This window comes from Lipotes vexillifer, unplaced genomic scaffold, assembly GCF_000442215.2.
Source record: "Lipotes vexillifer unplaced genomic scaffold, Lipotes_vexillifer_v1.1 scaffold96, whole genome shotgun sequence".
Classification (NCBI taxonomy): domain Eukaryota; kingdom Metazoa; phylum Chordata; class Mammalia; order Artiodactyla; family Lipotidae; genus Lipotes; species Lipotes vexillifer.
In genome coordinates, this window is record NW_006798666.1 from 754,352 (window position 1) to 769,373 (window position 15,022).

Sequence of the window (15,022 nt, forward strand, 5' to 3'; positions counted from 1 at the left end):
GGGAAAGAAGAGAAATTTAAGCCTAAAGCAAAGAATAAGGAAATAACAACAATTAGAGCAGAAATCAATAAAATTGAAAACAGAAAACAATTCAGAAAATCAATAAAAGCAAAATCTAGTTCTTTAAAAGGATTTAAATATTTTTCTAGGAAAGCTAGCTAAGAATAAAAGAGAACACACCAATTATCAACATCATAAGTGAAAGAGTAATCATCACTGCTGGTCCTGGGTACATTAAAAAGGATAATTAAGGAATACTGAAAACAACTCTACTCCTATAATTTGATAATTCAGATGAAATGGAGAAATTCCTGGAAAGTACAAACTAACAAAATTCACACAATGAGAAATAGATAACCTAAATAACCTTACATCTATTTTAAAAATTGAAAAAAAAAATTAATAACCTTGCAGAAATTAAATCACCAGATGCAGATGTTTTCACCAGTACATTCTACCAAATATTTAAGGAAGCATGATACCAATTCTCCATGACCTTTTCCAGAAAACAGAAGCAGAGGGAAAACGTCCTATCCCATTCTCTTAGATGAGAATTATCCTAAAGCAAAAATCCATAAAAATACATTACAGGAAAGAAAAAGTACACAGCACTATCTCTCAGGAACACAGACACAAAAACTGTGATCAAAAATTTAGAAAATTCAATCCAATTATTTTTGCCTACTTTAATACATTTTTATACATTAAAATTATTTCAAGTGTGCAAGCTAGTTCAATATTCAAAATCAAATTCAAGGGCTTCCCTGGTGGCGCAGTGGTTGAGAGTCTGCCTGCCGATGCAGGGGACACGGGTTCGTGCCCCAGTCTGGGAAGATCCCACATGCCGCGGAGCAGCTGGGCCCGTGAGCCATGCCCGCTGAGCCTGCGCGTCCGGAGCCTGTGCTCCGCAACGGGAGAGGCCACAACAGTGAGAGGCCCGCATACCGCAAAAAACAAACAAAAAAAGAACACTCAATTCAAATTCAATCCATGTAACACACCACATCAATAGGCTAAAAAAGAAAAACCATATGATATCAGAAATGGCACAGAAAAAAATGATAAATACACAAAATCCATTCATGACTAAAAAAAGAAAGCTCTCAGAAAAGTAGTAATAGGGGAGAACTTCCTCAATTTGAAAAGGAATAGCTATAGAAGAAAAACAACACTTTCAAAGAGCATCATACCTAATAGTGAGAAAGTAGATGCCTTACTCCAAAATCAAGGGGAAAAAATTCTCTAGGAAGACTAAGGATCAGGGCAAAAATCTTCTCTATTTCCACTCCAATATAATGTAGTACTGGAAGTCCTCTCCAGTAAAATAAGAAAATAAAAAGTATACAGATTGGAAATAAAGAAAGAAAACTCTATTTGCAGATGACATGATTGTAAATGAAGAAAATTTCATATTGACCAAAAAAACTCCTATAACTAAAAGCAAGTAAGGAAAGTCACTGCATAAAAAGTTAATATACAACTAATTTTCCTATATTACAGTGATTAACTATTGAAATAAAAAAAATTTCAAAACCAATACCATACTGTATGATTCTAATTATATGACATTTTGGACAAGAAAAAACTCTTGAGATAGTAAACAGATGAGTGGTTGCCATGAGTTTGGTAGTAGGGGAAGGTTGAATAGCTAATAAATAGGGGATTTTTTGAGGGTGAGGAAACTATTCTGTATGATATTGTAATGGTGAATACAAGACAGTAAGAATTTTTCAAAACCTATAAAACTTTACAACACGAAAAAGTAAATCTGATAGTATGGAAATTAAAAAAGAAATAATTTAGGTAGTCGTGAGTTCTCAGGATGGAATGCAGAATGTAACAAAAGAATATAAATATATTACAAACGTATGAAACAACCTCGGTGAAGGAGGTGGGGGGAATAAGATGCTGACCTAACTATCTTTGCAAATGAATGAAGAGGCAAAAGGAACTGTACATAAGACTTGTACTCTAGTTGATAAAGTTATTTCCTGTGGATGTACTGGTTAACAATTCTAAAACCACTATACATCTATACTAGAACTGAACAGTTAAGTAAATGGATGGTGGATTGTGGAAATCTGATTTTTTAATTCTGAGGGGTGTACTACAGATAAACAAGGAAAGGAGGCTAGAATAATCTATATGGTAATGGATTGGAGTTGGAAATATCAGAATGAACTCATATTTAGCTTAACTTAGAATCAGATGGCTACACATAGAAATATATATATATATACACATAATATATATATATACATATATATATATTTATATGGTAGTATGTACATATGTATCACTTTGACTTGTCAGCTGAGAGAACCTGGAAGTAATAATAATAACTCAGTAGTAATGAGTGCACCTAGTGTCCAGATCATGGTTTCTAAAACCATTCTCCAATGAAAGGAACCAAGGACCCTTGGAAAAATGGCTGATTCTAAGACTGAGTAAGGAAATATTTAAGATGAGCCTGGAGCATCATCTAGTGCTAGAAACTAAGAAAAATCTCAAAACAAAACAAACAAAAAAACCCAAATCCATAATAATGGGGTATTTCAGAGGGACACAGGGGCCAATAGAAAGAGGTCCAAATGGCCAAAGCTGAAATAATTTGAGCAAAACAATTAATAAAGTAGTATTGGATTATAACCCAAATTACAAAATAAATGTCCTGGTGTTCATACTGATATAAAAAAAGGGGTGAATAAATAAATAAATGCAAGAGAGTAAATAGGGCTTCCCTGGTGGCGCAGTGGTTGAGAGTCCTCCTGCAGATGCAGGGGACACGGGTTCGTGCCCCGGTACGGGAAGATCCCACATGCCGCAGAGCGGCTGGGCCCGTGAGCCATGGCCGCTGAGACTGCGCATCTGGAGCCTGTGTTCTGCAACGGGAGAGGCCACAGCACTGAGAGGTCCGTGTACCGCAAAAAAAAAAAAAAAAAAAAAAAAAAAAGAGAGAGAGTAAATAAATTGCCTGTTTAGAAAAATTTCAAAGAATTTATGTACATACTCTGCCCTTTTGGAGCATTACTCCTCAATTCTTAGTCGTGAACTGTGCAGATTGGCTACTTTCCAAACAGCAGAGCATGGAATGGGAGGGGAAAAAAAGAGTAACTTTAAAGTGGAGAAGTCTGACAAACACTACCTCAGTCTAGGTGATCAAGGTTAACATCAATAGTGGAAAGACATATTGATAGTATATACCATGGATAAAATGTGAAGAGAAAGGCACTTTATGTCTATGCTCTTGCTCATAGACAAGATCAAACTTACCCCAATCTAATCATAAGAAAATCACCTGGAAAATCCCAAATGAGGAACGTTCTATAAGATAACTTACCAGGGCTCCTCAAAACTGTCGAGTTCATCAAAACCAAATAAAATCTTAGTAACTTTAAAAACTGAGAGCAAACTAGAGGACATTACTACTAAATGTAACGAGGTATGGTAGATGGGATACTGACAGGAAAAAGACATTGAGTAAAAGCCAAGAAAATTTGAATAAAGTGTATGCTTTATTAAGTATTTCTTAATAATACTGTATCAACATTGGTTCATTAATTGTGATAAATGTATTTAGTAATGGAAAATAATAATAGGGAAACTGGGTATTGGATAAATAGGAATTCTCTGTATAATCTTTGCAATAATTTTGTAAATCCAAAATTATTCTAAAATTAAATCTATTGAAAATAAAAAATAAAAATTATATGTACAAACATATAATTTGAAAATTATTTGGAATCTTCTGGGAATTTTTATTTTTTTACATGCTGATGTTTGGATCTCAACTTTACTCAATTCCATCAGAAACTCTAGGGTGCAATTTTGGCTCAGGCATCAGGTTTTTTAAAGCTTTTCAGTGTTATGAACAATGGATTTAGATGAACTGAACAATTACTCATAAAGAAGTAGAAAACCTGATAATTCTAATGCCTATAAACAACAGAATCAGACACAAGTGGTTTTACTTGTGAAACCTAATAAACCTTCACATAACAGGTAATGCCTAGATTATTTCAACTTCCTTAAAAAAGAGAATATATTTCCTCTAAGATCAGGAACAACATATTATTCAACATAGTTTTGGAAGTTTTAGCCACGGCAATCAGAGAAGAAAAAGAAATAAAAGGAATACAAATTGGAAAAGAAGAAGTAAAGCTGTCACTGTTTGCAGATGACATGACACTATACATAGAGGATCCTAAAGATGCTACCAGAAAGCTACTAGAGCTAATCAATGAATTTAGTAAAGTAGCAGGATACAAAATTAATGCACAGAAATCTCTTGCATTCCTATACACTAATGATGAAAAATCTGAAAGAGAAATTAAGGAAACACTCCCATTTACCATTGCAACAAAAAGAATAAAATACCTAGGAAAAAATCTACTTAAGGAGACAAAAGACCTGCATGCAGAAAACTATAAGAAATTGATGAAAGAAATTAAAGATGATACAAACAGATGGAGAGATATACCATGTTTTGGTTTGGAAGAATCAACATTGTGAAAATGACTATACTACCCAAAGCAATCTACAGATTCAATGCAATCCCTATCAAATTACCAATGGCATTTTTTACAGAACTAGAACATTTCTTTTAAAAGTTTTCTTGCTCTCTCTAAGAAGTGAGGAAAACCTTACATCTAAAGTCATCTAGCTAGGGGATCACAAAAATAACCTCTATAACAACAACATTACAGACCAATCTCACACACTAATGAGAAAAATCTGAAAGAGAAATTAAGGAAACACTCCCATTTACCATTGCAACAAAAAGAATAAAATACCTAGGAAAAAATCTACTTAAGGAGACAAAAGACCTGCATGCAGAAAACTATAAGAAATTGATGAAAGAAATTAAAGATGATACAAACAGATGGAGAGATATACCATGTTTTGGTTTGGAAGAATCAACATTGTGAAAATGACTATACTACCCAAAGCAATCTACAGATTCAATGCAATCCCTATCAAATTACCAATGGCATTTTTTACAGAACTAGAACATTTCTTTTAAAAGTTTTCTTGCTCTCTCTAAGAAGTGAGGAAAACCTTACATCTAAAGTCATCTAGCTAGGGGATCACAAAAATAACCTCTATAACAACAACATTACAGACCAATCTCACTTAGAGATGCTACAATGTGTTAAAGAAAGAATACATTATGACAAAGCAGTTTTTAATCCCCCAAATGATCTTATGGTTCAACACAAGGACATTCACTAATGAAACTGACTTTACTAACAGTTTAGTCCATATAAATCCAGAGAAGCACATGTTCCAGTCTTTGTCATATTAGCAAATATAATTGTCTGGTAATTAAAGCTCCCTTGAATTCAAAAAACATGTCAAATGTAGAAATATATTCTTAATGCATAATAACAACTTTCAGAAATTCCTTTCTAAACTTTTATGTATTTGTCACACCTCCATTAATTGCCTCAAAAACCTTTTCCCCAAAATCACCTTCCCACAAAGCTGGACTATACTTTTATATCTTATTATCAGCTTTTATTTATTTCCATCAGCTTTCAATTTCTCTTTTTTTCTTCATTCAAACACTAATTCTCTGTGCTTTCTAAAGTAGACTTTTTAAAGTTCTTAGCTTTTCCTAATTTTCTCTTTTTTTTCTTAGCATAATCTGCACAAAAGTGTAATAGGCTGATGAGGCAATGCAGAATCATGGGAAGGAAGAAGAGGAAAGATGAAAACTTCAAAATTATCCTTAGTGAATGAAGAGAAAGTCAAACAAGCTAATTATTTTGAGCTGATATGTTTACTCAGCTGCAATAGATTAATGGATCAGAACCTTATGGTCATTTTGATAAATTCCAAAAAAGCACTTGATAAAATTAAAACCTTTCCCAATAAATTTTTTTCAGCTGTTACTGAAGAAATCTTCTTAAACTCAGTGTGTTGTTGTTGTTGTTTTTATTATTTTAAAATCAAAATGAATTTATTCCTTGGTTCTCAATTCCTATTAATTTGATTTGAATACTTTCTATCATTACCAATTTTTAGGGGATCAGACATACTGGTTGTTTATTCTCTAATGAACAAACAAATAAGATATTATCTCTAGCCTGGATTTATTGAATCAGACTCTCTGATGTGTGAAGCCTGAATTTAAACAGCTTCTCTGGTGATTCTGATGCACACATTGTTTGCCATCTAATATCGGAAGGAAGACAGGTAACTAGCTACAGTGTTAATTTCAATATGAGATAGACTGAGACCAGGACCCTGGAAAGCTGTGAGAAGCTATGGAGACACAGGGCTGGGAGCCATTAATTCTGACTGAGAAGCCTTCTACAGGCATACTATAAAGTCTGTGAAGAATGAATACAAAGTAATAAGAACCATTTCTTCTCACTCATGAGAAGAAAAAGAGTTTCACTTGAATTTCTCTTGTAGGATAAACCTGCAAATATTTGAAAGCAGATTTCCTGCCTTTTTTCTAGAGAAAACATTTCAGTTTCTGGCTATTGAGTAATATTTAACTATTAAGCTTGCCAATGCCTGACACTGTAGTGTTAATCACTGTCTTTCATGTTATAACAGAACTGGCACTAAGAAACACGAATAGTTGTTCGCCATCACTTCTTCTAACTTGTTCTAACAAGTTAAAATAGTAATAAAAATGTAGTGAAACTAAATAAAATATAGAATAGGGAAAACATTTTTACAATCTTGCAGTGTACAAAACCCAATAAAGAAACACAAACTCTCTAATGCCTTAACGCAAAGGAGAGAGATTCAGGTGAAATCAGCGATAATGAAAAATAGAATGATGAAAGAAAAATTAGAAAGAAAGTTAAAAAAGTAGTAACAATTTTGGAGAAAATAGTTACATCATGTCAAAAATACATTAGGGATGTTTCTGTAAATGGTTTTAAAAAGACAAACAACACATTAGAAAAATATGGAAAAACAGAAACAGAAAAATAAAATACAAATGATCCATATCTATGAAGAAATGCCAAAACGTCACCATTAATAGTGGAAGTGCAAACTAAATATTAAGGGGATGCCAATTTTACTTATTAAGAGGATAAAAGTAAAGATCAATGGGAAAAGCCATGTAGAGATGGGCAGTCTCATCAAAGAAATAATTTGATGTTTTGATTTCAATTTGAACATATGCATAGTCTTTGACCCAGTAATTCAACACATAGGCAAGTTTTGTACATTTGCACAAATATAAATATATATCTTATTATAGTAAAAAGTTGGAAACAATTCAAATTGTCAGAATTTTTAGCAAGGCAAATTGCCACTTGTGATGGTTAATTTTATGTGTCAACTTGACTGGCCATGGGGTGCCCAGAAAAATATTATTTGGGGTTTGTCTGTGAGGGTATTCCTAGGTGAGATTGGTATTTGAATCAGTGGACTCAGTAAAGTAGATTGGCCTCTCCAAGGTATGCAACCTCCAAATCCACTGGGGGTCTGAATAGAAAAAAAAGGAGGAAGGAGAAATACTTTTTTCCTGTCTCACTGCTTGAGCTAACGTCTCATCTCATCTTCTGCCCTCAGATTGGATTTACACTGTTGGTTCTCAGGCTTTTGGAATCAGACTGAATTAAACAACCAGTTTTCCTGTTCTTCAGTTTCAGATGGCAGATCATAACATTTGTCAACCTCCATATTCACAAGCCAATTTCTCACAATAAATCTCCTCTTGTGTATATATATCCTGTTGGTTTTGTTTCTCTAGAGAACACTGACTAATACACCACTCAACTAGAAGCTACATTTCCCAGCCTTCCTTATACTTAGAGGTACGTATGTAACTAAATTCTGGCCAATCAGATGTGAATAGCAGTGATGTTGGCCATTCTGGGCACACATCTAAAGAGAAATTGCTCACTCTTCACTTCCTCTGTCCCCTCGTCCCCATACTGTGGTCCATATTGTGGAGAGAAACCAATTCCTCTCGTATAAATGAGGAAAACACTCTAGAGGATGGCAGACCAGCAAAATAAATGAAATCTGGGTACTTAAAAACTGTCTTGGGGAGAGCCATCTAACCCTCCTGGGACTTTTGTGTGAGAGAAAAATATGCTTTCGATCTGTTTAAGCCACTGTTACTTGGTTTCAGTTTAAGAGGATGAAAGGATACTCTAACTAATACAGTAGTAAATGCACATGCACTGAATGTGTGACACTGAAATGTGAAAACATACCACTTATCAGTGAAAAACTGTTGCCTGCCATATCAGTAAACAAAGGATTTGCAGCCATTGAGCCATCACATTACAGCCGCTTACATTATGGTGAGCTCTGAGGGAATCAGGATAGAAAAAGGATGCCTGCCACCTAGCAGTCAACTGCTGCAGCCACCCCAGATGGTGCACCCTGAGGAGACTCAGGATGAGAAAGCACAGGATACTGGCTCCAGATAGCTGAGGTGCACATCAAGGGAATAATTTCAGTGAGCCCAGACTCTTGCATTTTTCCATACATAGAAAAGCACTAAATTCCTTAACTTGAGATATCTGGTTTTCTTTAGTTAACAGTAATCTTTCAATGTTCCTACTACCTGGTCTTTGTTTCAAAACTCCTATATATACTGGCTTCTCCCTTACCTCTATGGAACAGTCTCTCAGAGCTAACTGAGATGCTGTGTCCTGGACTTAAGTCCTCAGTTTTGTCTGCCAAATAAAATATAATTCTCAACTTTTAGGTTGTGCATTTTTTTCAGCTGACACGCTATAGACACTTTTATCAGAATTCAAATATAAGTCCATATTCAAACCCAAAAAATCAACATTCTGACATCTCCAAAATTCTGATAAAGATAAATATTGTGAGCAAATTAGACTTCATCTCAGTAATATTTTCTTTTATTACTAACCTCCAAAGTAAGAGCCATCTGTCAGCTTCATTTCTTTACTGGATTTTGTGATGACACCAGCAACACCATGTTGAATGAAATACATTTTTTTACCCACAGCTCCTTCTCGTATGATATAATCTCCAGGTTGAAACACCTCAAATCTCAACTTGCTCAGCATGGCAGTCACAAAATTAGGATCCGCATTAGCAAAAAGAGGCATTGTAGCTACTAGTTTTCGGCAGTTGAAGTTGACTATCTCCTAAAGATGGCAAGAGTAAACAAATATTAAGAGAGAGATTAATCATATCAGGAAGAAAAACGTGCTGAAATTAAAATCTATACATAGCATAACACTGCAATTTAAATTAAGAACCAACAATACATAAATTCTAATAATCTATGCATCTCTTCAAAACCAGGGATCATGTTTTATTATTGTGTTGAAATGTTGTATTCCCAGCACATAGAGTAGTATAGGCATATATTAGACATCAATAAATATGAATTAAATATATACAAGTTTACCTTTTATAACTTCCCATTCATTTATTATTTTTTATATAAAATTAGAACGAAAATGTGGAAGAGTTTTAGTCTCCCCTTTATCTGCTTTTATGAAGAAAAGAAGCCACATCACTTCCTATTAGCCACGATGTTACCGCTTCTGTGGTCCATTGTGTTGAACAATCTAATAATTTGTACTTACTGACTAGAGTTCTGAAACCAGGGCCCAGCTGCCAACAAAATGCCAACAGTATTTTGATGTTTTTTCTTAATGTCATTCACGTTAAAGCAAGGAGACTTGATGTTGTTCACATTACACAAAAGACACTCTAACTATAATTTCTAATTATAAATTTAATCTGTTTCTGGGTTAGATCAGAAAATTACTCTTTCCAAACCTCCTGGGCTCCCACTGGAAGTTTTGGACTGGACAGAGGCCATATTTTCCTTTTCCTAAATTGCTTGTTCGTTTTACTTCTGGGATCAGGCCAATTCTAAATTAGGAGATGTTTGATTTCATTCTGTGGATTCTAGTCCAGATTAGACATAGTGCTATCACTATGAACCAAAACAGGGATATGGGACCAACCAATTTTAATCCTGAAAGTTAGATATAGAACAGAATCAACAATAGGAATCTAAATTTTACCACAATGCCATTTCTCAGAAATATCTTCTCCAATGAGCCCCCAAAAGAACAGGGTTGGACCTGAATTTGTGAACTTGCTTAAGAGACACAGAAAGTGAAGTCACCTCTGCTGAGAGAGGGGAAAAAAGATTCGGAGGTATTAAAAGAGCCTGAGATCTGAATTCCTGCTTTGGTAATAGAAACTTCTAGATTCCAAGACTGGGAAAGAAAGTTTCCTCAATCTTCTTCATAAAATAATCTGATATTATTCTAGGATAGTTGAAAATTTTCCAGCTGATGCAGAGGGCACAGAATTTGGGGTCCAACATGGAAAAGAAGGTGTTTCATCCTCAACAATATGTTGTGAGTACAGCAGAGCAGAGAAGTATATCTAACAGTGGAGTTTCATGGAGACTAGTAAAATATATAAAAATCAGCAGCTATAGGGCTTCCCTGGTGGCGCAGTGGTTGGGAGTCCGCCTGCTGATGCAGGGGACGCGGGTTTGTGCCCCGGTCCGGGAAGATCCCACATGCCGCGGAGCGGTTGGGCCCATGAGCCATGGCCGCTGGGCCTGCGCATCCGGAGCCTGTGCTCTGCAACGGGAGAGGCCACAGCAGTGAGAGGCCCACATACCGCAACAGCAAGTGAACATAACAACAAAAAGAAGAGAAGGATATAACATATGGTACTTCATACAGCATCATCCAAGCCCTACAACGCACAGTTGACCCGATGGGTAGCTATATCTAGGGCAATTTGTGGTCAATTTTAACTGGTGCTGAAGAGCTGTGGTGGGAGTGGGGGACTACAGTAAGTGCTCAATAAATATGCATACATGTATGAGTAGACCGAAGGAAGGAATAAAGAAGAAAAGAAGGAAGGAAGGGGGCAAAAAGGGAGAGAAGGAAGATGGAATTTTGGCATTGGAAAAAAAGTGTTCACAAAGCCTAGTTTATATTCCTGTTGGGAAGTGGCTATTTAAAACTCTTAGAATGCTCTCTCAAGCCATTAGCTTGAGAAACAAGTCTTACATGTAATATAAAAATGTGTTTTTTACTATTCAGAATACTTCCATATAAAAATTACATGAGGGCTTCTCTGGTGGCGCAGTGGTTGAGAGTCCGCCTGCCGATGCAGGGGACACGGGTTCATGCTCCGGTCCGGGAAGATCCCACATGCCGCGGAGCGGCTGGGCCCGTGAGCCATGGCCGCTGAGCCTGCGCGTCCGGAGCCTGTGCTCCGCAATGGGAGAGGCCACAAACCGTGAGAGGCCCGCATACCGCAAAAAAAAAAACAAAAAAAACAAACAAAAAAAAAAAACATGAAGATAAAAGGTGAACCATTCAAGGTACCCAACGTAAGCACATGAGTTAAAAGAAGACAGAAATATGTCATTAAAATGATCAGATTTGTTGTTTCAAAGTTAATGATTTCATGTGTAAAATGACATAGAAAGATCCTGTGTAGGAAATTGAAAATAAATCATGTTGCAGAGAAAATAAGAGTTTTCAAACAAAAATAATAAAATAATCTTTTCATCTGTTTTTTGATTTAAACTATACAAATTTTTCTCTTCATTATTTTCTTACCTTTTATTTTAGAAAATAATTTTACAAACAATTAAACTGTCTTTATTTATATGAACAATTCTTTTTCTGTGATGCATCACATACCCAGGTGCACCTTGGAACTGCCTTGATTATATCACTGCGAAGATAATTTCGTATTATTGTTAACTTGAAGGAATCCATTCATTTTTTTTTTTTGTCTTTGTGGAACTTTTACCTCCACGTGAATACTTTCTGATTTAAACTGTAAATTCTAACAAATATTTGACAGAAAAAGATGTGATGGGACAGAAAGTTGTTTGCATTTAAAGGCTCTCCCTCGTTGCATGAAATCTGCTTGCTTTGAGGGTATATAGTTTAATGGAAACAATCAAGTGAGCCTCGAAGTTAAGCAAAACTTTTAAAAGCTCTTCTCCATCAATCACATTTCTTTATAGCACATTTTCTTAGGGAGAACATATTTAGTTAAGTTATTAATATCCCTCTATTAGTAAAACAAGACTTTTAAAGCTCTTCCTCCATCAATCCCAGGTCCTTATAGCACACTGACTTAAATAAAACACACAGTTAAGTTATTAATATCTCTACTCTCCATCCAGATTCTTTATGGCAGTTGTTATAATGAGCTTTTTTAGTGATACGTCTGGTCTGAGTTAGGAGTATTGTCTATATGAAATAAATTGAGGAATGTTCACTCCCTAAGGGAATCAGACACGTGACCATGACCTTAATAATAAAGTACTCCCAATTACCAGGTTTACTTCATAACAAAAATAGACAGTTATTTCTCCCCTGAAACATCTTATCATACCAGAAGGTATGGCAGTGTTGGAAAACAAATAAGCAAACAAGCAAAAACACTAACAAAAAACCCTCACAATGAAAAGGATATTTCAAAGAGGCTAACTGAAAGAGCTACCCGACTAATGCTGTAACAATTGGAGTAACAAAACAAGTAATTTAATATTGGCTTAACCCCAAAGCATAAGATAAATATGAGGCTATACTTACATAAATAAATGATTGAGTAAATTAAAAAGTAGGGGAAAACAGACAAATCTCCTATCCAAATTCCAAATAAATCAACTTTTACCTATTAAAAACAGCATAATACAACAATAAAACAACAACAAAGAAGAACCCTGCATTTGATCTTACTTTGACATAATGTCAGTTTATTTAAGATGCGAAATTCTTTTTCAGCAGGCCTTCCCATTATTTTGCTAAAGTACGACAGGATTATTCACATTCATTGTTCGGTCACAGTGCAGAGAGTATCTTTGTAAACATAACATAGATATAGTAAAGTACACAAAATTTAAACATACACAGATCCTTTGTGAATTTTTCATATATGTGAACCTATATAACCTCCCGGATCCACATACAGAAGAGATTTCAAAAGGCTTCCTTTTCTCCTTTCCAATCAAGCCCAGAGGTTCTAGCTCTTCTGACGTCTATCACTATAAGCAGTTTTACTTGTACTTGAAATTCCCATAAATGGCACCACACACTGCAGAGTCTTTTGAGCCTTGCTTCTTTTGCTCATCATTATGTCAGTATGATTCATCCATGTTGTTGTGTGGTGGCAGTTCTTTCTTTTTATATTTCAGGCTGTATTTCATTTTAGGACTATACCACAGTTTATTTCTCCATTCTACTCTTCTTGACAGTTGGGTTGTTTCCAGTTTTAGGCTAATAAAATAAGCCTGTTTTGAATATTCTTGAAGTGCCTTATGCACTGATTTCTCTTGCATATTTACCTTATGTTGGAATTGCTGGGTAATAGGATAAGCATATATTTAACTTTGGTATATACTGCCAAAATTTTTCTAAAATAATTGTATTATTTTTCTCATATACCAGCAGTATATAAAGTTCCAATTGTCCTACATCCTTGGAAAATTTTGATGCTATCGCTCTTTTTTAAATTTTAGCCATTAGTAGATATGTAGAGATACCTTACTTAAATTTTTTTTCTCATTGTGGTTTTATTTTACAGTCCCCCAATGATTAACGTTGTTATGCACATTTTCATAGGCTTATGGGTCAGATGAATATCCTGTTTGGTGAAGTGTCCAGTCAATAGTTTTCTCTGCTTTTTCTATTGAAGGAGTCCTTTTTATATTCTTGACGTGAGCTCTTTGTTGGGATATGCATTGCAAATATATTCTCCTCATCTGTGGCTTGCCTTTTCCGCTCTCAATGGTATCTTTTATTGTTATTGTTTTGCTGGTAATTTGATTTCTAGTTTGTTTAACTTTATGACAATAAGAAAAAAATGGGATTTGATATATTTAAATTGCTTCAAGAAGCATTTGTGCTCATCATAAATCTGTGCTCTGGAATCATGCATATTCTGAAACCCTGGGAAATTTTAAGCAACGTCTTCTTTGTTATTAAAAAGAGTAGCAATATTTTAACGTTCCTTCCAGCACTACAATTCTTTATTGATAACTTAAGTATCATTGTGGAAAGTTCCACTTTGTGAAACATTTAGTTCTCCTCCGTTCTACATTATTTTATTCCACACAGAATAGTTCTAAAAAGTTTTCAGCGTGGTCACTATAAATATAATTATCATCATTACAATAATGAATCATAATCTTAACAAAACAGCACTGCTGTTACATTGCTAAATTCCTACACCCAACACACTCTGTATTTTTAGACTCTGTGGAGCACACAAGCGCTTCCTTCTAAGAACTTAAATCACACAGACATTCAAATGGCATCCGATGTTTAGACTTCCATGTTAACTTCAGAAACAAGCAAACACATATGGTCAAATCTATATCAAATGACACTTTATGACCTAGAACATCTTATAAAACGGTGCTGCTGGTGTTGTCCTAGTTTTTTTTTCAGTTCTGTAGCCTGGGGTAGTTAGAATCCAAACAGAGTCACTGGATATGCTAGGGATTTCTTTGAGGCAGAAATAATTTTAAGAATGAACACAATAAAAACGAGACAATATTTATTGAATTCTTGTTGGTTCCAGGTATTGCTTTAAATAAAGCTCTATAAGTATTAATTTATTTTATCCTCACAAAATCCTATGCCTTAGGTATTATTACTACCCCACTTTATGGAAGATATTGAGTAATATGCCAAAGACCACACACTTGCAAGAAGAGCTATGGTTTGTTGGCCCAGCTCCCTAACGTAGGGTTTTGACGGATTCTAAGAAGTCATCTTAACTTTGCACATATCTAAAATCGCTACAAACCTGAAGATTCTGATGTTAACCATAAATTTGTTCTTTCAAACTTTACACATTTTCAGAACCTGACATGTGAGGTGGCAAACTGATAGCTACACACTTGGCTGTTTTTATTTCCCCACAGCAATTATTTTTAGAGATCTGAATATTACGGTCTTTACATTGGCATCCATGCTCCAGGTTGCCACAGTTTTTAAAACATGCTACTTCATACAATTAGGCTATCTGACTGGCTTCATAAATCAGTAGCATC

General features: G+C 35.0%; 1 protein-coding gene across 1 annotated transcript in view; it reads right to left on the bottom strand.

The window, feature by feature from the left end:
* HCN1 (hyperpolarization activated cyclic nucleotide gated potassium channel 1) overlaps positions 1-15,022 on the bottom strand; it is a 381,204-nt gene that overhangs the window by 44,044 nt on the left and 322,138 nt on the right. The window contains exon 6 of the mRNA XM_007470736.1: positions 8,864-9,104. Within this exon, the coding sequence (XP_007470798.1) occupies positions 8,864-9,104 (241 nt within the window). The remainder of the gene's footprint in view (positions 1-8,863; positions 9,105-15,022) is intronic.